Raw genomic sequence first — 24,427 nt, forward strand, 5'->3', positions numbered from 1 at the left:
GGATCCTTTTACGTACAGGACGATAAGTCTGGAGTGAATGTCGTCTACAAGTCGTTGATCTTTGGGATTTGTGAAAACAATAATTCCGGTTTCCCTTACTTTGACAGGGAAATTGATTTGTCAGTAAATTTTATGAAAGAATGCCATTATTGAAAGACGATGCCTATTTTAGATCAGCCATCAGAAGTCATATTTGTGAGTAGAGTAGGATCTAGGATGGCTTGGACTCGACTGTGCTGTGTACAGTGTGGCCAAGCACCTGCAGCGAGGCCTAGCTAACCGATACGGCTTACACTCATCACTACAGTACAGTACAGCTGTTACGCCCAAACTATAGCATAAGTCCCAACTATAGTTGGGACAGTCTTAACTGTAGTGCTGCAGTTGGGCTTGCCCAACTATTGTTGACCAATGTCTGTTGGAAATGTCTCAACATTATCCAAGTCAATGTGTCTCACACTTGACACAATTCATAAAAAATGTGGCACTTAGCCCTATGACCAATGACATGACATTTGTAAACAATATGACTTTGGCACATGCTGGGCACATCATGCACACAGGACCTCTCTGCTGTAGTTGGGCTGGCCCAACTGTAGCACTCTAGTTGGGACGGGCCCAACTATAGTTGGGACTGATGCTATAAGGCCTAGGCCTTATGTGGAAGATGTTTATTTTGAACATTTGTTTAATTGGATTAAAAATCATAGAATTGTGTCCAAGGCCAAGTTTTCACTGTTATTTCTTAACCTAGGCCTATGGGGCAGCGCGGACATCTGGGCTTCTCAAAATGGCAGGTACCGCGCCAGTAAAAACAATGACCATGGCGACGTACGCATGCACCAGCCAGTCCGAGGATTGGGTTACACAGTCTGTTTTTTGTTCAGTCATGTCAGTACGTACGTGTGCGCTCGTTGTAGTTGTTTTCATCAGCGCGGTGTGGTTGCTAATAATTTGGGGAAACTGCCAATGTCCATTCCATCATCCATTATCTTTCATCATGTTCTTCCATGCCATGGTCATCATCTGATTTAATATGCGCGATGGTATAGGAGGAGGTGACTTGTGCATGACTTTCGGCCAGCGCTGTGAAAACAGCCCGAGGTGAATGCACTTTTGCTATGCAAAGAAACATAAAATGTAGGCCTAGTAAAATTTGTTTTCACCTCACACTGACCCGAGGTCAAGCAAAGTTGCATCCATGAATAGTTGCCAGGTCCCTAATTTTGCCAGCTATTGTCAAGTCTGATTGGTTTTTACAGAAAGTGGCGAAATAAGGGACCTGGTGACTATACCGTCATGCATGTTAGTCCGAATAAGTTGGACTCTACAAATCAACAAATACAATGTGCTGTGACAGGTAAAACAGTAAAACTCCAGTGATGCAACTTGTCGGAATTACTAGAACATATTGATTTTGTTACGTCCCAACTATAGCATAAGTCCCAACTATTGTTGACCAATGTCTGTTGGAAATGTCTCAACATTATCCAAGTCAATGTGTCTCACACTTGACGCAATTCATCTAAAATGTGGCACTTCATTTCTTCATCTAGCCCTATGACCAATGACATGACATTTGTAAATGATATGACTTTGGCGCATGCTGGACACATGCACACAGGACCTCTCTGCTGTAGTTAGGCCAGCCCAACTGTAGCACTCTAGTTGGGACGGGTCCAACTATAGTTGGGACTGATGCTATAGTTGGGGCGTAACAATTTCATTGCACTCTCCCAACATGCAGGAGGAAGATGATCTTCCCTATGAAGAGGAGATCTTGCGGAACCCATATGCTGTCAAGTGCTGGCTGCGGTACATTGAGCACAAATCAGCAGGATCTCACAGCGCCCTCAATCTCATCTATGAGAGGGCACTGAAAGAGCTGCCTGGAAGGTAGGTGGCTGTCTCGTAGGGTTTGTTTGTTTCACATAGATCTGGACCGTGTGATCAGTGATCCGTTCACTTATTCCAGAACCTGCCTAATGGATGGAACGAGCCAGCGTTGGGGTCACTGATCGAGATCCATGTGAAACAAACAGACCCACAGTCGTACCTGCTGTTCTCCAGGTAACTATTGTAAATAGCCACAGGTTTTACTTAGAAAGCTCATTTTTACAGCCCAAAATGTTCTAATACAGTTCACTGCAGTTATTTGTTTTTTGGCCAGTTGTTCAGGATTGTGCCCAGAGTTTAAAGATTTTCATCATTTAGCGATAGATCCAACTGATGGCTGGAACCCCTGCACTTACATGAGATTGTTCACATCTGAATACAAATTTAAAAGTCACAAATGAACCTTGCTCTTGCTTGGTCATAGTTTTTGCTTAGCAGCAGTTGGCAAACTATGGTTGGCCGTCGCTGCAAAACAAAAGGATAACTTACAAAGTGTTGTGTCATGCAGCTTAAAACACCCAATAATAAATACTACTACTAAATATTGCTACTTCCCTCTGTAATATTAATGAGGCAGATTTACAATTTGAAGGAAACATATGCCAGCCAGTGGTGAGCTTTCTGGAAACTTTGGCCACCCATGCAAATGGTATGCCGTCCAAGAAAGGTCCGCACAGTGCAATTTCTCAGAATTTTAGTCTTATCAAGATCCATGCAGAACAAAACAAGAACAAAGTTGAAAATCTCAGAAATGAATTGACTGTTACACTCTGCGTACCTTTCTCATGTTTATTACTTCCTCAGTTACAAACTATGGTACAACTACTTGAAGATCAGACGGAAGCATGTCAAAGGTCGCTGCATCATTGACCCTGGGTATGAGGATGTCAACAATGTGTTTGAAAGAGCTCTGGTGTTTATGCACAAGGTACATGCTAATAATGTGTTTGAATATTCATCTTTCTTATGGCAACAACAGTGGTGTTATTTCACATGGCCTGGTCCATACATCACTCTGCGTATTGTGCTAATTGAGTAAATTCAAAAGTGGTGTCATGGATCCAATGTGGATCATGTGCGTAAAGACACCCAGTATGTTTTCCCTACTCAATCAAATCTGCCCTATTTTCAAGATGGGGTAATTAAGAGGTCTCTTGCTAAAGTTCTAGTCAAAATTGTCTGACCAGTTTGTGTATGATGTGCGTGTTCCATCTTTAAATTGTAAATCATTTTGCTTTTAAGAGAAATGCATTATGCCAGTCATGCTGTCAACATTCTACTGCCTTTTGAGCCCAGAAAAGTGCTGTCGCACAGTGACTGTTGTCATCCATTTGTGTCCAGTCCATTTCCATCTCCTTGCCTTGAATTCATAACTCGATTGGCTTAGCTTCCCTCAGTAACCTTCAAAATAATGGGGGTCAAGATGTCTACTTGGCAACAGCATTACGGTGAATGGTGTGCATAGTCAATTCCATTAGAAAGAGGCCCTTCAGACTTTGCAAATGACCTCATTATAACGGTAACCATAGATTATCAGGATTGAAAACAATGAAGAACAAAGGATTGGGACTTAAACAAACTGTTTAGTTCTCTTCAAAATTCTAAGAAAACTTAAAATATTCAAAAGATTAGAGGTGACTGTGTAATTATCGCATACATGTAATTAATTATGTGTTTGCCAGATGCCTCGGATTTGGCTGGACTACTGCCAGTTCCTCCTGGACCAACGCAAGATCCCGCGAGTCCGGCGGACATTTGACCGAGCTCTACGGGCATTGCCCATCAGCCAACATCATCGCATCTGGCCCCTCTATCTCAAGTTTGTCAAGCTCTATCCACTGCATGAGACAGCTGTCAGAGTGTACCGAAGATACTTAAAAGTGAGGGTCCTGTCTCGTCTTCCCTTTCAAAAATAATTCGTAGAAAGCACAGTCTGAGAGAGCACGATGGGAAACGTAGTTTGCGGTCTAAGCGAAAGGTTTAAACTCATATTAGCCTCAGAGTGGTTGTGTTTTTTCTGGCGTTATTGGAAGCTTGAGGTCAAAGGTTAAAGAGTGTGACTTTGTGAAACTGTTGCACGATACGCTATTAAGACTAGATTCTGTTTCTTTTTAGTGTAGCCTGATCTTTGAAACTATTTTTTCAAATTGTCATTTACTGCCTTGAATTGACAAACCTGTGGCCAAGGCAGTCTCTGTAATCATTTACATGTACTATATATTAACAGTCATGTAGATTGGCCCATAAGAATTTGAATATGTGGATTATTGCCAAATGGTCGGTAAAGGCATTGGCAGCTGCAGACTGAATGTACATGTGCTTGATAGTCTTTTTTTTAAGTGTTTCGTGTGCCATGTGTTTACACAAGAATTAGTGGATTTGATGGTGGATTTGATGGCTAGGAATCACTTCTCAGGAAATGAGAATGTATACTACACAGAGTTCACTTGAAGAAGTTCATGGTTATGATTGAATTTCACGTTTTTCATCTCTAAAGGCATGTTGCCCAAGCCCAGTGATAACTTCAGTTGTTGATTTATTTGCTCATTAAACAAAACTAATTTCACATTCTATGTGATTACCAGCTCTTCCCAGAGAATGCAGAGGAATACATTGAGTACCTGGTGTCCATTGACAGATTGGATGAGGCTGCCGTCAGAATGGCTGACCTTGTCAACAATGCAGCATTCGTCTCCAAAGTTGGCAAGTCCAACCATCAGGTCAGTGGCTGAAAAGACATCTGTAGCCACCCTTGCAGACGACAGAAGAATTTTTTCTTTCCTCATCTTTGTTAGTCTTTAATATTTTTGGTTTTTATCTAAAAGTTGAAATTCATTCAACTGAATTTTACAGGAGCAAGGCATGATGAAGAAAGTGAGCACTCTTCAACTGGCTACATTTGGAGTCTTAGCTGATCTGATTTTGCATTCATTGATATACCTTATATGGAGGATTCTAGCGTGTCCCAGTTACTGTCAAAATAATTAGCCTCAGAGAACTGGGTTTAATTAATTCACAAATTCTAAATTTCTTCATGAACACATCCTGCCTTCTTAACAGCTCTGGCATGACCTGTGTAACCTCATCTGCAAGAACCCTACCAAGGTGACGTCGCTGAAGGTAGACCCCATCATCCGCGGTGGCATCAAGCGCTTCACAGACGAGCGGGGGAAACTCTGGTGCTCATTGGCCGATTATTACATCAGGAGCGGCCATTTTGAAAAGGTCCGTCAATGGGATATTTACACATAGGACCTTCGGCACAGATTCAACAAGTTTTAAAAATTCATTGTACATGAACTTAAATTGTAAATACCAGCCTGTTTATGATACAAAACACAGCAAAAGGGGTCAGTCACGAGGGAGTATTTGACCTGGTCGTGAATTTTTGAGAGTTGTGACAACACCCCTAAACCACACAGTTTTAGTTTGAATGAAGATGTAGAGTCAATGTGCTGACGTACTGAGTGCATGCATGTGGACGCATAGCGCCCTCAGCTCCGTCTTGGGTGTCTTGAGTCCATTGGATGTTAAAACGTCCTGTCTCGCATCTCAGCAGTCAGTAATTGTTAAATGTACATGCACTTGTTATATTGAAGGCATTTTAATTTGTATACATAGCACATAATGGAAACCATATATTTAGACTAATCAAATGGGTTGCAGTGTAACAAGTGTGTTTCAGGAGTAATCTTTTCAGTATGATTTTCAAGCAGAGTTATGACAATGAACCATGCTGTACTTTGTCATTCCAGGCCAGAGACATCTATGAGGAGTCCATTCAGACTGTCACAACTGTCCGAGATTTCACTCAGGTAAATAACATTCCAGTTTCTGTGGGAGTGGATCTGTTGTTGAGTCCTATTTGCCGTGCAGCAATTAATGTGAACCTGCATCAGTTTGAAGTTACTGAACTCTGCAGCAGTGCAAACAGACAGTCCAGTGCTTCAGCCAGGCTACATTTTTATTGAAAACGAGAGGCTTTCCTGCCACTGGAAAGCTCTGCTGGAGCAACCTGACGGATGTCTGTAAAACTTTCAATTAGCAGTAGCGCTTTCTTCTCTATGAATTTGCTTCTGAGTCAGTGACGAGCAGAAGTATACTTTGTTTGCCAGAACATGCATAGAGTGTTCTTTTTGATGCCTCCTTCGTTTTCCTGCACCTCCATTTTTCTTCTTGTTATGTTCAGGTGTTTGATGCTTATGCTCAGTTTGAGGAGAGCATGATCAGTGCTAAGATGGACACTACCGCAGAAATGGGACACAATGAAGAAGGTAAGACATTTCAATGTTTGTCATCATTGATGTGTGAGTCAGGACTGACCCAAGTTAAGGCTTTCCAAAGCGGTCTCTTGCCCGTCAGTGAAAGTTCATTGAGTGTTAAGCCTGTGCTATCCCCAAACTCATCTGTCTATTTGAGTTTGAGTCTGCTCTTTTGGGATGCATAAGTGTCCCTTCCAAAGTGTCCTTTACGATTATTTTGTCAAGGTTATCTCCTTCTCTTCTACAAAGGTGACCAAAGTATCGAAGCTTTCCCAAATTGGGTTGCTTTCCAATGCAGTGATAAAGATGTTCCTTAGTGATGTGATGCAAAGAGGTCTAGTGTTAAGGCCAGTTTATACTTGGCATGAAAGTGAACACGAAGACAATTTTGTGGTGTTCCAGATGCTCATAAGTTGAACACATTTCAATTCAAGCAAGATTCCCTGCACACGTTTTGTTATGCGAAATTTGTTTCACTTATCGGTCTGAAGGATGAACTGGCACCTTAGGGTGCAAGTCCAGAAGATTGATAGACCAAAAATGATGCAAAGAAGACACCTCAATCCCAGAACTTAGAACAACTGTGTCACCAGTGCCTCAGTCTTAAGGGCCGGCGACCATTTAGACCCGGTTTGAAAAGGGCCCCCCCGGTAGCCCACCCGGTATAATGCCTGCCCGGTATTCAGGCTACACCAGGCCGGTATCAGGCCTGTCTGTACATCAGCATTTCAAAGTCCCTGATGAAAGGCTTCCCCCACCATGCTTCCACAGATGAATAGGGGTCTAAGTGGATTAGTGTAAACATTGTATAGAGCTGAAGGATTAAAAACCACAAGCAGGTTCCTTCTTGGATAGATTACATGTACCAGTACTTGCAAACAATAGACCCCAGGATGGAGAAGTTCGAGATCAACAACCAGTCCAGCATCCCAGGCCGGTAGCCAGGCCGGTATGAAAGGGGTTTTTGCAACAGGGCAAGCTTACCTGGGGGGCCCTTTTCAAACCGGGTCTAAATGGTCGCCGGCCCTAAGGGCTTTGAGCTGGACAAAGAGAGGGCGCTATTTTCCTAGCAACAGAGGCTCCTTGGGTAGGAACTGAACTTTGCTGGTTCACAAACGACTAAGAAATGCACGCATCACAGCTGCGTCACTACCAAGAAATAAACACACTCCTGACCAACGTGGTTCTTTTCAACCGACGAGGGGGTGCTTCTGCTTGAAGCGGAATAAAAGACACAAGTTATTTTTTTAATATAATATAAATTTCTTTGTTATTGTTCACTCACTAATTGAAATGAATGTACATGTGACAGTACTCCAAGTGACCTTTGACAAAACTTGTGAAACCATCTCTGAAAATATGTACTTTGTTCCTGTAGATGATACTGATCTGGAGCTGCGACTTGAGCGCTATGAGGATCTGATGGACCGGCGCCCTCTGTTGTTGAACAGTGTCCTTCTCCGTCAGAATCCACACAACGTCCATGAGTGGCACAAAAGGGTCAACCTCTTTGAAGGCAAACCAAAAGACGTGAGTGTCATTACACAAGTAAACAGACATGCAACCTTTTTTGGGATCAGCTGATTTCTTCATTTTTCACACACATGCCATTGAAAGCCGAAAAACTTTTCACAGAGTCTTGTAAAGATTGGAATTTCCACTTTTTTAAAGGTTTTTTTGAAAACTCTCATGAATTGGTGGATATTTGTCCACAGATCGTATTTGGGGGACATCCTTTGAGGTAAAAAAAATGTACAGATTAAATGTTTATGGGCATTGAAGAATTGTGGTTACGTTTCAAAAAGGTTGTCTTTCGAATGTGTAAAAAAGGTGTGAGGTTATGCAATAGAACAGAAAGGAACCGGGTAACGTGCTTTTGTTAGTTGGTTTTCTGTATACTCATTACAGTCCTGTTTTAGTCCTTTCTTTGTTAAGTGTGATCCTCAACAAGCATTTTGTCCCCCTGTATCAAGAATTTTGGTTTTTTTGTTGGTTTGTACAGATAATCAACACATACACAGAAGCAGTCCAGACGGTAGACCCCAACAAGGCTACAGGAAAACTGCACACCCTGTGGGTGGAGTTTGCCAAATATTACGAGAGACATGGCCAGCTACCTGAGGTTAGAACGAGTAGACCTGTACAGTGAGAGAGACACACAGGCAGACAAATGGGGTGATAGACTCACTGCTAAATAGACAAACATTGATGGCTAGTCTTGCATGGGTGGTCAAAATTTGCAGAAAGTTCACCCATACTAATGGGCACTGTAGGGGCCTGGTGTCCTGCTGAGAGCTTACAGATAGGAGTTCTCGGTGCCAGATGTATGTGAACAAGTACACGCTTGTGTTGACTGACCTGAAGGGAGATGGTTGCTTAGTTAAAAAAGTTCCTTATGTTTATGTACAAACCCATAGGCCGACTTGCGTCAAACTAGTTTTCCAAATGTGGTGAATCTGACAGCAGCATTGGCATAGGGGATTTTTCTCGGTTGCTTGGATTCCTATCTCTGATTTTTTTTATATTTCGAGATAAAATCATATAAGTTTCACAATTTTTTTGGATTTGTTTTAAAAAGAGTGTTGGATTCATGTAATTGCATCCATTTATGAGAGAACTCCTGACCTTGTTGCTATTAAAGTCTTGAGTAGTCATAGCAGTTTATTAATGTCATGTTTTACAACCCATGTGCTTGATGTGTCATGGAATTTTCGGCATCACTGATCTCACCCTTGTTACATAAGATATAAAATTGTTCCTCAAACTGGTGTGTGAAAGTTTCGCCCCACATGGACTTCTCTCTAACTTGTTTTGACACAGGCACGTCTGATTTTTGAGAAAGGCACCAAAGTCCTGTATGTCAAGGTGGATGACTTGGGATCTGTGTGGTGTGAATGGGCTGAAATGGAGCTCCGGCATGAGTAAGTATACAGTGAGCTGTGTCATGTTGATGGTGACCTTTTGACCTTTGAAGTTTACTCTCACTTATATTTGATTTACGTTAGAATGAGGCCTATGGTTTAAACTATGTGACTTGCTTTCTATAGAGAAGTGTTTGTTCTGGAAAAATGGTGTCACAGAGTCAGACTGTTCTTCCATATGGGGACTTCTAGGCTGACCAGCATGCGTTGTTTTGTGCACTAGGCTATCGTTGGTGTAGTTACTGAAACCTTTTCCACAGAGGTCAAAGTTCAAGTAGTGCTATATATGAGATTGTTTTCTTGAGTGTTTTCTTGTCTGTCCATTGTTTCATGCATCTTCTCTGCCCACCTATCGACGAAATATGCTGTTAGAAGACACCACTCTGTCAGGAGCAACATTTTTCATTAAACAAAGTGACAGTGTTTTGGTTGCTTGTGACAAAATCATACTGGTGGTTGGTTCATCGCGTAAAACTTCAATAAGCCATTAGCGAGTAACATTTGAACAAAATCTGGTACACTCTGCTATCTTATTTCACATAAACATAACAATTCCCTTGACTAAAGACACTGTTGCTATACCTTGTGAATTGGGGCAAGCTTTTGCATAGCGACCACCATCTCTGGAATGGACTGGTTCCTTTGTGCCCTTCTCATCCATTGAGAACAGTATACTGATGCAAAGTGTCTCTTATGTAACTAAGCAAAAGCTTGCCCGTATCATGAGGTATAGCAACAGTGTCTTTAGTCTGGGGAATTTGAATTGTTATGTTTATGTGAAATAAGATAGCACAGTGTACCAGATTTGTTCAAAGGTTACTCGCAAATATACCCAGCAAGAAATGAGATCGAGGGGTACCCCGTCCAACATGTCCAATCCCTATACACATTCCAGACTATTGTTACTTAACACATCCCCCAAGATGTCTGAAAGGAATTCCCCAGATTCCTGCGAGACAATGACCAACACAAAGCAGGGGGGGTTCTCTCCGTCTCATACCTTGCTGCATATGCTTGCAAATGGCTTATTTGTTGCATTGGTGTTATTGTATGAGCCTGTACTTTAGAAAGAGCTCTCAAGGACAACTTTTGTTTTGCCCTTTAGAAATTCTGATGCAGCACTGATTCTTCTCAGGCGAGCAACAGCAACACCAAAGAATAAAGCTGCCTACTATGATAAGGTCAGCTGAAGAATTCTTATTTGGCTTTTTTCCTTTTACTAGGTGTGCAAAGTGTCTGTTGTGACAAAAGGTTTGGGGCCACTGAAGTTAAGAGAGCAGTGAACGGGTTTATAGAAATTATTGCTAGGAGGTTGCTAGCTAGGTATTATAAGTACGGTAACCATGCTTTCCTGATTGATTTCTTCCTAGTGACAAAGACAGAAAGAGGTTGGTTAAGTGCTTAATACACATGCTCTTAGATTGCGCATAGTTTGTGTTCGGGGAGAAGAGAGTGCAATATTGATAGGGTTTCTGTCATATGCAAATGACCGTCTGATGCTGGAGCTGCTGAATTGGATTGATTAGCCATCACGTCATTGTGAATGCATGTTGTACATACATTTGTACACAGCTGAGACGGCGCACTGTTAACTGCACTTCAGTTGTAATTTGTGATTAGTCTTTGCTGTTTGATGCCTCATCTGAAAGCTGTAACTTTATTTAGCAGTTGTAGGGAATTCATAATTTGTGTAAAATTGGGGATGGGGGTTGACACCCACAGGTAAATAGAGAGTGTAACTGGATAGGATAGAACATTTCAACTCGGGATTTACAGGACGTACCAACAGTGTCCCTAGTCAAATTTATCAAGCAGTACTTCTAAAATGTTAGCAAAATTATTGTGATTTTGTGCGTTTATTTTATAATGTGTAGAGTGAGCCCGTCCAAAACCGGTTGTATAAGAACCTGAAGGTGTGGTCCATGTATGCAGATCTGGAGGAAAGTTTTGGAACCTTCAAGGTCAGTCCAGAAGAAGCCCAAATTAGGCACAGTTTGTTAATCACTATAAAGCAAACATTGATGCAACAAAAATCCAGGTTCAAATAAAAGTTGCACTAGCCTGCAGTCACTTTGAAAAATCACCGATCAAGTCGTTTGTGATTAACCGCTCTATTTCACTATACCTGGTACATATTCATGGGGAGAACTGATTTTAAATTCACCTGCTCAGTATCATGTGCTTGCCAGTGCTTCTACGTGCAAATGGGATCTCTGTACACAGGCAGAAAAAGATGACTTGTTATGTGCATGTTCTCTGTACTGATGATTCTTAGCATTATCACACTGGATACTATTTGTGTGTAAGCATTGCCCCAGGCAGTCACTGATAGTGGCTGCCATTCATGGTTTTATTTCCAGGCTTTTGGAAATGATACAAAACAGTACTGACTTATATGAAATGTGTGTAAAAGTAAAGTAAATGAAAGTAGCATCTCTTTTCTTTTCTTTTCTTTGTGCCTCATGAACTTGTCAATGTTTGGGCGCAAATATAACACCCCACTTTCCGGCCATATTTATTGGTACATTTCTTTGTAAGTGGGCATTTATGTGCAAGTGTGAATTTAAAATGCTTCAAAATTTCCAGAAAACTGAAAATTCCTGTAAAATTATTATTCTTTTTATAGAGTACAAAAGCAGTGTACGACCGTATGATAGATCTCAGAATAGCCACCCCCCAGATCATTATCAACTATGGAATGTTCCTGGAAGAACACAGTTACTTTGAGGAAGCATTCAAGGTAGGATTTCTCTTCTTTATCCAGAGGGAAAAATGGTGTTGGATGTTGTTGGAAGTTTCTCAGATCTGAAATGTCAGTTGGCCTCCCTCAGTGGTATATGAACTTTGTCATCTTTTGACTTTTCAAACTGACGTTTATGGAGAAGTTAAGCAGAAAATTATTAAAGTGCTTATTTATTAAAGAACTGATGTGATAAACTTTGTCATTTGCTGTGTGCTGTTCTTGTTACAGGCATATGAGAAGGGTATTTCTCTATTCAAGTGGCCGAACGTCTATGATATCTGGAACACTTACCTCACAAAGTTCATCCAGAGATATGTAAGTCTGTTTTAAGACTTAAAGGTTTTCATGGTGAAAGAAACTAGATCTATAGTAAAGATTGCGGTAACACCATGTATTTATCTCTTCTTTGAGTATGTGTGGTTCTGAGTTATTCCCCGGTTCTTCTCAGAACCACACATAAGTCTGTTTTCTTGTTTGCATCTTCCGTGCTTCGTGAGACCAGAGTGGAAATAAAATAGGATGTTACAAAAGGATGCAGGTTAATCCTATCTTGTAGCCCAAATATACTGAAAAATACGTTGTACAGTTGGAATCATTCTAGTCTGAAAGAAAGATCGTATAGCGCCGAAGGCGCAAGGTGGATAACTCTGCCCAAAGGGTGTAATTACCATGGGTGCCGTTTGAGCAAGCGATACGCCTGCGCAGTTTACGGTAATGCTTAGGCGCAGGCTTAGCAGGTGCACGTGCCTGCCACGGCGCAGGCATATCGCTTGCTCAAATGGCGCCCATGCGATTTCAACGTTTTACGTGTATTCACGGTGAAGTTCACCATCTTGCGACGCTACGCGGCCCTATACAGTCTTTGGTCTGAAAACAGTCTGAATATTACACACAAGGATAAATGAGGACAAAGCGGTATTGCCCTATGAAAATAGGACTAAAAGCCTTTTGGATGTGTGTTGCTATGGAGATAAGACTTCAAACTGGCTAAGAGGTTTGGTGTTTAGAGCAATCTGCCTTATTGAAATTCCAACATCTGAGATATTGCCTTACGCTATTGGGTGTAGTAATCGTCTTTAAAGTGATTCCAGTGGAATCTTGTTTATACTCACTCTGTTGTTAATGTACTTGTTGATTTTTTTTAGGGTGGTAAGAAGCTGGAGCGAGCCAGAGACCTGTTTGAGCAGTGCCTAGACGGTTGCCCTAAGAAATTTGCCAAAGGTATTCCTGAGATCAAGACAATGTCACAGCTAGGCGCGTGGATTCTATCCGAACCTGTTGTCCATTTCATAGGGACCATAGAATGCATTGTAAAAAGCACACCGATTGTAGAGACAGGCGTTGCTTGACATCCTGCCTCAGCAGTGGGAATCTCCTTCCATGTGTTGGCATGTTGTTGTGGTAAAGTTGAAGGTTTCCCCTGGGGCTCAGCACACAACTCCGTGAAAGTTGGCCCAAAAGATGAAATTGAACAAATGATGCCAGTATCATGCCGTGTGATTTTTTTAGAAACTGTTTCTGTTTTTTTTGGGAGAGTATTTTTGAAAATTTCTGTTGACCCTTACTCCCATGGTGTACTGGTTGGAAATCCTACCAATGCAGCAACGTACAAAATGGTCAAAGTGTGTCGCCTAATAATAATAATAATAATTGAAAATGTATAATTTTCAGTTACTAGCCCAGTGGATGTAACAGAATCTTAAAATTGGGGGCATATGCTGTTGTTTTTACTGCCTGTTGCATCAAGAACCTATAACTCTGCAAACCTCTCTCAATAAGAACTGTTGGACAAGGTTAGGGTTGATGAAATTGTGGGTATATGTTGTACGTACAATGTTCTTATGAAAAATGAATATCGGTACTCTTTGTCAAAGTGCGTTCACATCGATTTTTGAAAGGAAGATCAAACTTGAACCAAATGAGACAGTCATAGGTTAGGAGGTGTGTTGACTTCAAATTAATAGTCACATGCATTTCTGGGCTCATTTGTTTTCATGTGCTGTTTTTTGTGCAGCAATTTTCCTGTTGTATGCCAAGATGGAGGAGAATTATGGCCTAGCAAGACACGCCATGGCGGTGTATGAGAGGGGGACAGAAGGGGTGCTACCAGAGGAGCAGAATGAGGTGGGGCACTCCTGCCTAAAAGCAGATATAGCACGGAGGGGGGGGATTGGGCTAAATGTGTACTTGTTGGCATAATGCTTTGAATCAGTGGTTTAAGCCACTTCCGATGGTATGGTTTTTCTGCCTAAAGCCTGACTTTTGAAAAAGCAAGCTTTATTGGCCAGCTTATCAAATACAACCTAACACTACAACATCTGACTTTTGAAAATTATCTGTACAACATTCACAGGCTATTTCTCATCACAACTTCATAGTTTGCAACACGTGGAGGCCCAGCCACAGTAACAAGCTGTACCAGTTGTCAAGTTCAACACACAGTCCTCTAAAACCTTCCTAGACATGTTTGTACACTGAACAGGATTAGGGAGCATTGTTGTCTGCAGTCAGAGGCTGTGGTACCATTTGATGTTTGAACTGATCTTGATTGGCCACCCCTATGAATGTAGAGTGCTGATCATGTTTACTTGGCCTCCATTGTAAACTCTGTGAGCTGGAATGTTTTTTTGTAGATGTTCAACATTTACATCAAGAGAGCTGCCGAGGTGTATGGTGTAACCCACACCAGGTCCATCTATGAGAAGGCCATCGAGGTCTTGCCAGATGACCAGGCTAGGGACATGTGTCTGCGATTTGCTGACCTGGAGAGAAAGCTGGGCGAGATTGACCGCGCTCGGGCCATTTACGCTCACTGCTCCCAGATATGTGATCCAAGGGTATGTGAAGTGGAACAAGAATTATAGAGCACCTCTCAGGGGGATTATCAGTAAGGCCTTACCGTTCTCTCGTGTAAAGTCCGCTTTTTCAACGGCAAGTGTGTCGTTGCTTAGGGGCCGAAAAGTTTGCAAACTGCACACCTGTGTAAGCTTGAGCACGCACGGGGTTAATGAGCTGGCATGGCTTGGTGCTACTGTTGCCGAGAAACTATGTCACGAGACACACAGACATATTTACATACTGTGTTCTTTCTGCAGACAGGACAATGTTGGAATAAAATGATGGGCTTGGAGAAGCATTCACATATTACGTTCTTTCATTGGATGTTAACGTGTTGAAATGCAGTTTTGACTTCAAGAAGCATCAGCTGCGAATTTTGTGCAGTGGGTTTTTAGTTTGAAAATTCGCAGTGCAAATTCGGCACCAACTTATGTAAAAAAAAATCATGTTCACGATCGTGCCGATTATTTGAGAGTTGGCAGATTTTGAACATGTTTGTCCCTAGGCGAATTTTATAGCAGCGAATGCTTTATGGCATCATTATCGGTGTGAACCTACATTAAAAGAACCAGTATTACGGTCCATTACTCTACCTTTTCGTGAATTTTGAGTTGTACTTCATGCAATGACGATGTGAAATAAAATAACTTCACAAAACCTACGGCGCGAAATTGTGCCCTTATTGAGCCCATCAGTAGATCACCTGCATGCTAATGAGTTTACAAACATGCATAATGCATGCATATATAAGGTGCGTCCTGGATGGCCAGTCACGTTCACATGATTTGGACACTGAAACCCTATTTCTATATAAAGAACGTCAAGAAAGCTTATAACCAAAAAAATTTTTTAATCACTCTGTGCTCATGTTCTTGCCGCGTACGGTTGTCGTTGTCAAGTGCTCTTTTGTAAAAAAAAAAGATCGCAGACTCCAGTGGCGTTTCCTCGGGAAGAACGGTAAGGCCTTATTGGTAAGCCCCCCTAAGGAAAACATGTTTTCTCTGATTGTATCTGTTCAAATAAATATGGAAGCATCCAAATCGAACGCAGTGTCATTTGTCTTTAGAACTCAACTATAACAAGCTAAAAAGGGTATTTTTTTTCTGTTCATGCCAAGTTGCGAATTCTGAATGTAGATTGCATCATTCAGAGAAAACGAGGGGAACCCTTGCCCTCTGCTCGTGGTGGATAAACCCTCGTGCATGACAATGGCTACACATGTGCATTGTGTCCACAAGACTCATGTCATGGGATTATTTTTCTCTTTTCCAAGACCACTGCTACTTTCTGGCAGACATGGAAAGAATTTGAGATCAAGCATGGGAATGAAGACACTGTGCGAGAGATGCTAAGAATCAAACGCAGTGTGCAGGCAACATACAATACACAGGTATGTAGTCCACATTCTGAGCATGTCAGCTACTCTAGAAGTTCAGAAGTACCCGGCGGTTAACCAGTGATGATTTGAGTCATGTGGTGCTTTTCTGTAATATTGAAATGCTAAATGACACTTGTCTAACTACATGTACATGTCCAGTGTGTTGTCGGGCAGTCGCACCTGAACTCCAAGCATTGGTCCTTGCTGTTTGTTGAAGTACATTGCCTTTCTTACAAGCCATTCAGTTCATCTTGTTGATTAGTGTGTAACCATGTAATATGTATGTGCCACGCCTGATGTGTAGGCCTATGTGGTTGCCAATGTCATCATGTTCAGTAACGGTGAGCTTGGTTTGACATTGCCTTATGTTTGCCACCATATTTATGCATTGTATTGGTCACACGGCAGTTTAGTAAAAATGCATGTCGACATGTGATGTTTCTCTTCGTTTTCATCAAACAGGTCAACTTCATGTCTGCCCAGATGTTAGCTGCATCTAAGAATCCTGCCGGAACAGGTACTTGAAACAAAATTCAATATTTTGCTGCAAGAGTAAATTTCAGCGTCCTGTTTTACACGCCTGTGTGTAAAGCAGTTCAGTTCTTATGTTAAACCATGTCCTTAGCCCTACATGTATATGACTGCACACAATCTTGACTGGTATTCCCTCGTTTACCAGTGTCTGACCTAGGATCAGGTGGCTTAGATGACATGAAACTGCTAGAGCAGAGAGCCCAGGCCATGGCTGCGGAAGCTGAAGCTGACAAACCCAAGACCAAGAAGGACATTCTGTTTGTGCGGTGAGTGACTACAAACATTTCCCAACAATGCCGCCTCTGAAAAGTTTCACTCCGAAGAGAGGACAAAACCCTGACTGGTGATTACTCAGTGACAGGCCATGGTTGTTGATGCACTTTTGTAAAGTGGGTACATGCTCAGCATGAGTCAAGTATCATGACCTATGACCTCTAGAAGAATACGGCGACCGCGATGATGGTTTCCTGGCATATTTGCTTCCAAGGTTGTTGCGAAATTTCAGGCCAACTAGGTTTCTGGAAGTACGGATTTCCCTTTTTTTGGCTAATAACATTGTCGAGTGTCAAAAATGGCCTGATCTCAGTTTGCCTTCAACAAAAGCAATGTAAACACTCCATGCATAGTTAAGGCCATTGTGTGGCTCAGCTGGCTAATTGCTGCCAGCTTTTAAAAGAAATGGCTATTGTAGTTGCAAGAATTTTGCCGGGATTTCGTACCGATATAGCTGATAAACTGAGCTGCCACTCTGAATCATCTGCACAAAGGTTGCTCCTCCTTCAATGGATACCTCATTTTTGATCATACCTTCAGTGGGAGTGCCAAGGCTAGTGATGCTGAGCTGGCTGAAGCAGCAAGGATGGCTAACCCAGAGGAGATCAACATCGATGATGAGGATGAAGACAGCGGGGAGGAGGTTGATGGTGAGTTTATCTGGAGACCTTACGGCTATGTCTGAATTACATGGCTATGACTGGAAATAAGTCATGCAGCTTGAGGTAATGAATGAAGTAGCTAGTTGGTGACCTCAGTAGGCACGTTTGTTATTTAAGGTTGGACAAGGCATTGGAAGTGACAAAAAAGACCAGTAAGTTGAATCAGAGGCTAGTCGTCAACAGCTGGTTGATTGTGCCTGGTGCCCACTGCCAAGAATATCTGTGCAAAGATTACCGGCAAAATTAACCTCTGGTCACTGAACAAACATGACAAGCAAGTGATTTACACATGGCTGGTGACTTAATAAACTCCCTGGAAAATTCCCAATTTCTTTTCCTTTTCACTCCCTGGAAAATTCCCAATTTGTTTTCCTTTTGACATCAAGCATCAGTCATGTTTGTTCCAGAGGTTGATTTTTGCCGGTAACCTTTGCACAGATATTCTTGGCAGTGGGTACCAGGCACAGTCAGCCAGCTGTTGACTACTAGCCTCTGATTCAATTCACTGGTCTTTCTTTTCAGTTCCGTTGCCTTGTTACAGCTTTTGGTCTGTATTTGTTCAAAACCTCAGCCAATCACAGGGAAATGTTGGATGCAAAGATGAATGTCTAGTGAATGGATTACAGTGAATTCAATGAGCCAGTTTTAGTAACACTGTTTTCTTTCATTTTTTCCATGATTGCAGAGGTGCAAGTGGAGACTCAAGCAGTCCCAACCGAGGTTTTTGGCAACATACAAAAGGAGTGATGAATCACCCAAACAGCACTTTCAACCCTTGTCAATTTGTACGTTAAGATAATGACCGTCATTAAATAGATTCTCTTTGGGTTTAAAAGATCACTGTATTTAAGAAGCCATTTCTGGACATTTTGCACACAAAAGGATTATTTTGGACAAGAGTGTCATTTTCTGAAAGCAGACACCTCTTGGCTCTAAAAGGGGATAGAGGATGGCTCAAGATTTGAGAGGGAGCTTGGAGGGAATTGGCATTTTAATTTTTTTCATCAATTTTTGTGCCATCTCAAATTCACATCTGTAGTTTAACCAGTGTCTTAAATAGTCTCAATTGTAGAAATCACGTAAACATAATTAATGGGGGGGGAATGCACCAGTTTACAGATTTCCTTATTGGAGTAAATGATCAAAACTAGGGCTTTGAAAATATGATACAGTCCTGTGTAAGAGAAACTTTATACTTTGGAAAAATTGTAGTCTCAAGTTCCACAATTCGTATTAAAGAGAATGAAGGGCCTCTCGTTAGCATGCTGTAAAGAGACATATTCATTTTTTTGTCAGCACACAGAACGTGACATTTGTGGATAAACTACATCGCTGGAAATGGAAGAGTTGTTGCTGAATAAACTTGTTTTTTTAAATGTTCGTGTGTAAATTGTTTGATGTTCCGAGTCTTTATTGCAGTTCTGTGACAATATAAATGGTGCATGCATAACTACCACCTAAACATTTCCAGTCTAAATACAAAGCTCAGAATACTGATGCTTTTGACAGTATCTATTAACACATTATAAGCCTTACACTCGAATCAAGTTACACATTATTTTCTGTGGGTAACAGCCAATTAGTATTGATTTATCAACTGCAACTTCCCAGGCATTTTGCTGGAAACTTTACTGAATCCTCAGTCACTGTACAGAACCTCATGGTGCATTCTATGTACTTTTATGGGATATCTACAGTATGTCAAGTATTAAACACCGAAGTGAATACATTACGTGCACAATGTGCATGTGCACTTCCTCGTACAAAATGATGTCACACTTTGGGACTCTACAGGGTGGGCTATATACATGAACGATTCTTAAATTCTACCGTTCCTTTGGAACCACTTTGCGATTTTTAACCCTCATGCTGGGAAGGTACATTGTATGAGAGAGCATTTTCCAAAATGGTAAAATTAAAAGAAGCTCGCTGGCCTTCAAACCACAAGATGCTTTGCTTGGCTTTTTAATGCAAGCACAAGATTGAATGATTTTGCAATGAGAAAAGAACAGTGCATTTCTAGTGTTTTGACTTGCTTGGATTGTTTTGCCTGAATACAGGCATACCCTGCCCCACTGGTGCTTGTAACTGCAACTCTGGAAGCAATGACTCAATGTTCAGCTGGGAGGCCTCATTGGCAAGTGATGAGGATGAAGCCTGGCCATCATTTGAATCTCCTTGGAGGACAGATTGAACTGTGCTGTCTCTTGCTAGAGCAGCAAGATCAGAGGCAGAGCTAGTGGCTGTGCGTGATGCCCTCCCATGGAGCTGATGTAGTGCGGATCCTACCGTTGGCCGTATCTCCTGGGAGTTCAGTACCCGGCTGAGCCGGGCTATCGCTGCTGCATCCAGCTCGCCGGGGAGGTTGACTTGCTGGATGCCGTTGCCCTGGGATTGGCTTGGGTCGCCAGAGCCCAGGGGGATCTGCTGCAGCTCCACTATCTCCACCATTTCCGGGTTGAGAGAGTCTTGACTGAGTGAAGTGGCGGTCAAGGCCGAGCTGGTCATGCACTCAGTGGTCAGGCTGGGTGGGAGGGAGACCAGGATTTGCTGCTGCTGCTGGGGGGCCTGGCGCGAGTCTCCAGCACTCAGGAGTTGGCCATGCAGTCCTGTCCCGCCCAAGAGGAAGTTCTGTTGTATGGCCGGAATGGCCTGGATGATGACTTGGGCCGGCTGCACTGCACCCTGCCGTGCTGCTGGACCTTGTTGTTGCGATTGCTGTTGCTGCTGTTGTTGGGGCAACAGCTGGGTTGATGTGTTCAGCACTGAGTTGTTGTTCAACATCTGTCCGCTGTTCAGAGCGTTCAGCAGGGTCACGGCAGCATTGTAGCTGGGTGGGGGTTGCGACGCTGTTGCAGCTGCTGCTGTGACAGTCTGAACGGTTGTCCCGCTGCTGACACCACTGCTGCTGGGAATCCCCAGCTGCTGCAGCTGCTGTGCTGTCATCTCACTCTGCATCTCCAGCAGCAGCTGGTGCATGTTGTTCTGCTGCACATTGATTTGGTTCTGGATTTCCTGCAGCAGTTGCTGTGTGTTCTGCTGCAGCAGCCGGCTGTCCATCATACCTTCCATGGCTACAGACGGCTGCGCCACCGTGACTGCTGTTCCTGTGGATGCTACTTGCTGCTGCTGTGCTACCAACTGCTGTGCAATCTATTGTGGAATCAAAGCCAAATGCACAGTGGTACAGTATCTAGTGTCTTTTGTGTCTTGGATACATGTGACTACTACTGATGCCCTACCGGTATTTACACATACATGATTTGGCAGCAAGCCAATGCCGCACACACAAGTGTGCGAATAATGCACGTGATATGCCAGGTGATTTTTAAAAATGACCTCTCAAAGAAACCCCAAAATGACACTGTTCTGAAAAGAAGATATTTTATTCACTGTATTGATACCCCCCGCCAGAAATGTCGGAAGACTTTGATGCATATAAAATTATGTATTCGCCCTCTCTGATTTGCACGTTTATAACACTGTGACATATGTGTAAATCGGTATAAAACTCATGGAACCCTACACTTGTGTAACTATGGGACTTCAAGATGTTTGATTAGTGCACCAGTGAGATGTTACCTGTTGGGCTCCAAGCTGATGCAGTAAGAGTTGCTGCTGTGCTACTAGCTGTGCTACCTGCTGCTGTTGCTGCTGTGTAGATGCCTGCTGTGTCTCCGCCTGCTGGCGTGCTGTGGACTGGCTGCCAACTTCCTCCGACGTAGCCTGTAATCAGTAGCAATTGGTAGTACTTTCTCGCTTAAAACTGCTTTCTTTCTTGGTGTGGAGTTGCGATATCAGATCAAATATTCACGCTTTGAGCTTGTCAAAGTTGAATCCATTTCATCACAAGCAGATTTCGCTACAAATGTTTCGTAACAAGCAGTTGACTTCACTTTTGCATTCACCTAGACTGAACAGGCCTTGATTCTAAGTTTGTCAACATATGCCGCATGTTAACATCAACAATGAAATTATGTTTCCAGGAATGGACTAATTGAAAATGTTTACATGTAACGTTAAATATACACAAATCTGTCTACAGTCAAACAGACAATGTGTCCTATTATTAAACGAGTTCTCCATGGTTGCATTAAACACCCACGCAACTTTTGAACAATCCCAGTTGAGCTAGGGTCCTGAATTTTTGTGCATACAAACAGCACAACAGAGTGGTCGCCTGCCCAAATGGAACACAACCTGTGAGTACTGGACAGTGCTTGAACATGCATGGAATACCAGGAGGGTTGTGAAGCAGGTGTGGGACTATTGGGCATTTGGAGGTGGGCAGTCTCAGGATAAATCCAAAGGTTGGCCCGCTTAGCTTTACAAACCTGCTGCTGTGCCTGTATTATCTCTTGCTGCTGTGTCTCTGACAGCTGCTGCTGTTGCTGTTCTTGCTGAAGCTGCTGCTGCTGTTGGCGCTGCTTCTGCTGCAGGCGTTTCTGCTGCATGGCAAGCTTGTGCTGTTGCAGTTGCTGCTCGATCACCGACTGCTGCTGGCTGATGCGACGCTGCTGCTCATCCAGGTGCTGCTGCAGTCGCTTCAGCTGGTTCTGCTGCTCACGCAGCTGTGTCTGTGGTGTAAAACAAGTGTATCATTTCTTGTGAGAACGTACAAGCTGTGAACTGAGAAACCAAGGAGGGATCCAAGTTCACTGGAATACAGGAATAAACAGGAACGCGTAGGGCCATGGCTCCACCTGTGCCTTTGTATGCCTGTATGTAGTGAATGAGATCCAACACTTTGAGCAACAAATGAGTGATCACAATGCCATTATATCATTATCACAAATGTCTGAGACAGCAACAATGAAGAACAAAAACAAATGCAAACACAGAAACAACAGCTCATAAAAGTTGCAAACTAGGACAACAAAACACAGCAATAATATAGGGCGAGGATACAGGAAGTTAGGCTTTATAAAAGGCAGCGATATTCCCATATTCATCAATAAAGAGCCTAATAAGTAAGTTTTGTGACATGTGAAAGCCTGATGTGACAGAGAACGATGTGCTTCACTCGGCATTACCGCTGTCAGTGCAGGTGTCTCAATGTCAGTAGCAGCACTATTGTTATCTCCGCCCCCTCCCCCCTCAGTGCTGGTGGTCCTGTCCGTGCTGGCCTTCTGGGCCACTGGCTGGCTCTCCCTGGTCCCCAGCACGTCTTGCTCCAGCTCACTCAGGCTGCGCTGGCGCCGAGGGTGGTTCTTCCAGTACCTCTTGAGGCCGTGGGCCGGTGGCTCCCGGTCCCCGCCCGTCTCACGCATCTGGGTGGCCACGCTCTGGATGGTACTCAGGCTGCAGCCGGTCACCAGCGTGATGAAATTGGCGCAGTTGGAGACCTTACCTGCCCGAGGGGAAAGAATCCACGAGGCCATTGTTAACATCTTAGATTTAGTAGGTATGGTTTTTGATGACAGATTTTGCTATACTACAACCTGAAAGGTGGTCAAACACAGCCACAATGTATTAGTAATCTCAGAGTCACTGTCTAGTCCATAGCAAGTTATTTCATAAGACCACTCACTAGAATCAGGGTGAACAACAACAAAAGAATGGTTTTATTGCAGTTCATTTGAACAGTGTGTGACTAGACTTGTAAGCCGATGGCTTGTGATAGACTCAACCACAAATACAAGTCTGATATAACTGTTCAACTAGGGTTGTGTTTGATAAACAGGTCAAGCTGTAAAAGACTAAACATTTTGAACCAAACATCTACAAACTCTTAAAATGTTGACAAAGCCTTAGTCCTAAACAAGTCCAAGTGCTGAAAGCAGAAATATAGGTTTAATCCAGGTGAAGTGTGACATTAGAATAAACCGCAATATGGCCCAATATCACAGACAACCAATATTGTTGTTTCAATTTTGTTGTACACGTATCCCCATCTCACTGAGTTTTAGACCGCAAGTGATCTTGCAATCATACTTAATAAAGTTGAACAACCCTTCACCCAAATACGCAGTGCTGTCTCAACCGAAATTCCTCCATTACCTATCGAGCTAGCTAAGCGAGCTGTTTCTCACCATGACCTACTCAAAGCATGTTTGCTGAGAGCTCAGCTACTCACCTGAGGGGGTCAGCATCTCAGCGAGGACTTTCCTTGCCTCGGCCTGGCCCGAGTTGGCTCTCTCCCGCCATGTCTTGAGTAGTACAGCATGGCTCTGTGCCATCTAAGAATAAAATATCACCACCACACTTTCTTTGATTTCTCCCCCAAATTATTAGATATGAAGAGTTATGCTTGAGTGCTACTTTCAAACAGTTCTAACAGGCAAGTGAGGGCTCTGCTGTGAACAAAGGTGCCAATGCAAGGGCCCACATACAGCTATTAGAGGGACCTCTGCAGGTGGTACCTTAAGTATGGCTCCAGTGCCAGATCAGGCAACTGCCAAAGTGAAATCTCAGGTGAAGGCTCAGATTAAAGTGAAGGTGCCAGCATACCCGTAGGTGACCCAGTGAAATTGCCACTGCAGGTGCTGACTGCTTTTGGCAAGAGTGTTACGTAAATCCACTATGTGATACCTGAAAGCCTAAAGTGCCAGAGGCAAAGATGTCAATGGGTCTGATGCACTTGCCCAAAATGTTAGGAGAACCAGAAAAACTTACATGTGCATGTATTGTTCCAACATGATCTGAGGCAGTATTTGAAATGTATTGGTCACAGGTCCCTATGTCTATCACAAGTCTTTCAGTTTTAAGTCAAGTCACAAGCTCCTCAAATGGACCATGAGAAAAGCATTCCTATGTCATCCGCTACTTACGACTGGGCCGGTGACTGGCATTGTGACTGGCTTTATATGAAAAGACTTGTGATGGACTCAACGACAACACTTTATCGTGAATTTAAAAATCAGACAACTGCTGGATGACATATCCTTCATGTAGCCATTACAAAAATCTTATGAGCTCTC

The 24,427-nt window shown here is 42.8% G+C and overlaps 2 protein-coding genes across 4 annotated transcripts in view; one reads left to right on the top strand and one right to left on the bottom strand.

Moving 5' to 3' along the window:
* On the top strand, window positions 1-18,897 carry LOC110981073 (pre-mRNA-splicing factor SYF1-like). The gene is made up of 23 exons (XM_022238296.2): window positions 1-195; window positions 1,748-1,896; window positions 2,701-2,824; window positions 3,579-3,776; window positions 4,482-4,616; window positions 4,957-5,121; window positions 5,652-5,711; window positions 6,086-6,170; window positions 7,537-7,688; window positions 8,161-8,280; window positions 8,979-9,079; window positions 10,185-10,260; window positions 10,954-11,040; window positions 11,706-11,819; window positions 12,051-12,137; window positions 12,968-13,043; window positions 13,837-13,946; window positions 14,456-14,659; window positions 15,934-16,050; window positions 16,501-16,555; window positions 16,718-16,838; window positions 17,386-17,495; window positions 18,193-18,897. Exons 1-23 carry the CDS (start codon window positions 160-162, stop codon window positions 18,252-18,254), a joined length of 2,544 nt encoding a protein of 847 aa, XP_022093988.1. The 5' UTR covers window positions 1-159; the 3' UTR covers window positions 18,255-18,897.
* LOC110981074 (uncharacterized) overlaps window positions 18,894-24,427 on the bottom strand; it is a 12,283-nt gene continuing 6,749 nt past the window's right edge. For all 3 annotated transcript variants that reach the window (XM_022238297.2, XM_087131603.1, XM_087131602.1), the window contains exons 9-13: window positions 23,584-23,686; window positions 22,541-22,857; window positions 21,842-22,084; window positions 21,090-21,233; window positions 18,894-20,660 (exon numbers count right to left, since the gene is read on the bottom strand). In XM_022238297.2, the coding sequence (XP_022093989.2) occupies window positions 19,527-20,660; window positions 21,090-21,233; window positions 21,842-22,084; window positions 22,541-22,857; window positions 23,584-23,686 (1,941 nt within the window). In that variant the 3' untranslated portion in view covers window positions 18,894-19,526. The remainder of the gene's footprint in view (window positions 20,661-21,089; window positions 21,234-21,841; window positions 22,085-22,540; window positions 22,858-23,583; window positions 23,687-24,427) is intronic.

The sequence above is a fragment of the Acanthaster planci genome, unplaced genomic scaffold (genome assembly GCF_054643075.1).
Source record: "Acanthaster planci isolate LZ-2023a unplaced genomic scaffold, COTS_SCS Contig3, whole genome shotgun sequence".
In the NCBI taxonomy this organism is placed as follows: domain Eukaryota; kingdom Metazoa; phylum Echinodermata; class Asteroidea; order Valvatida; family Acanthasteridae; genus Acanthaster; species Acanthaster planci.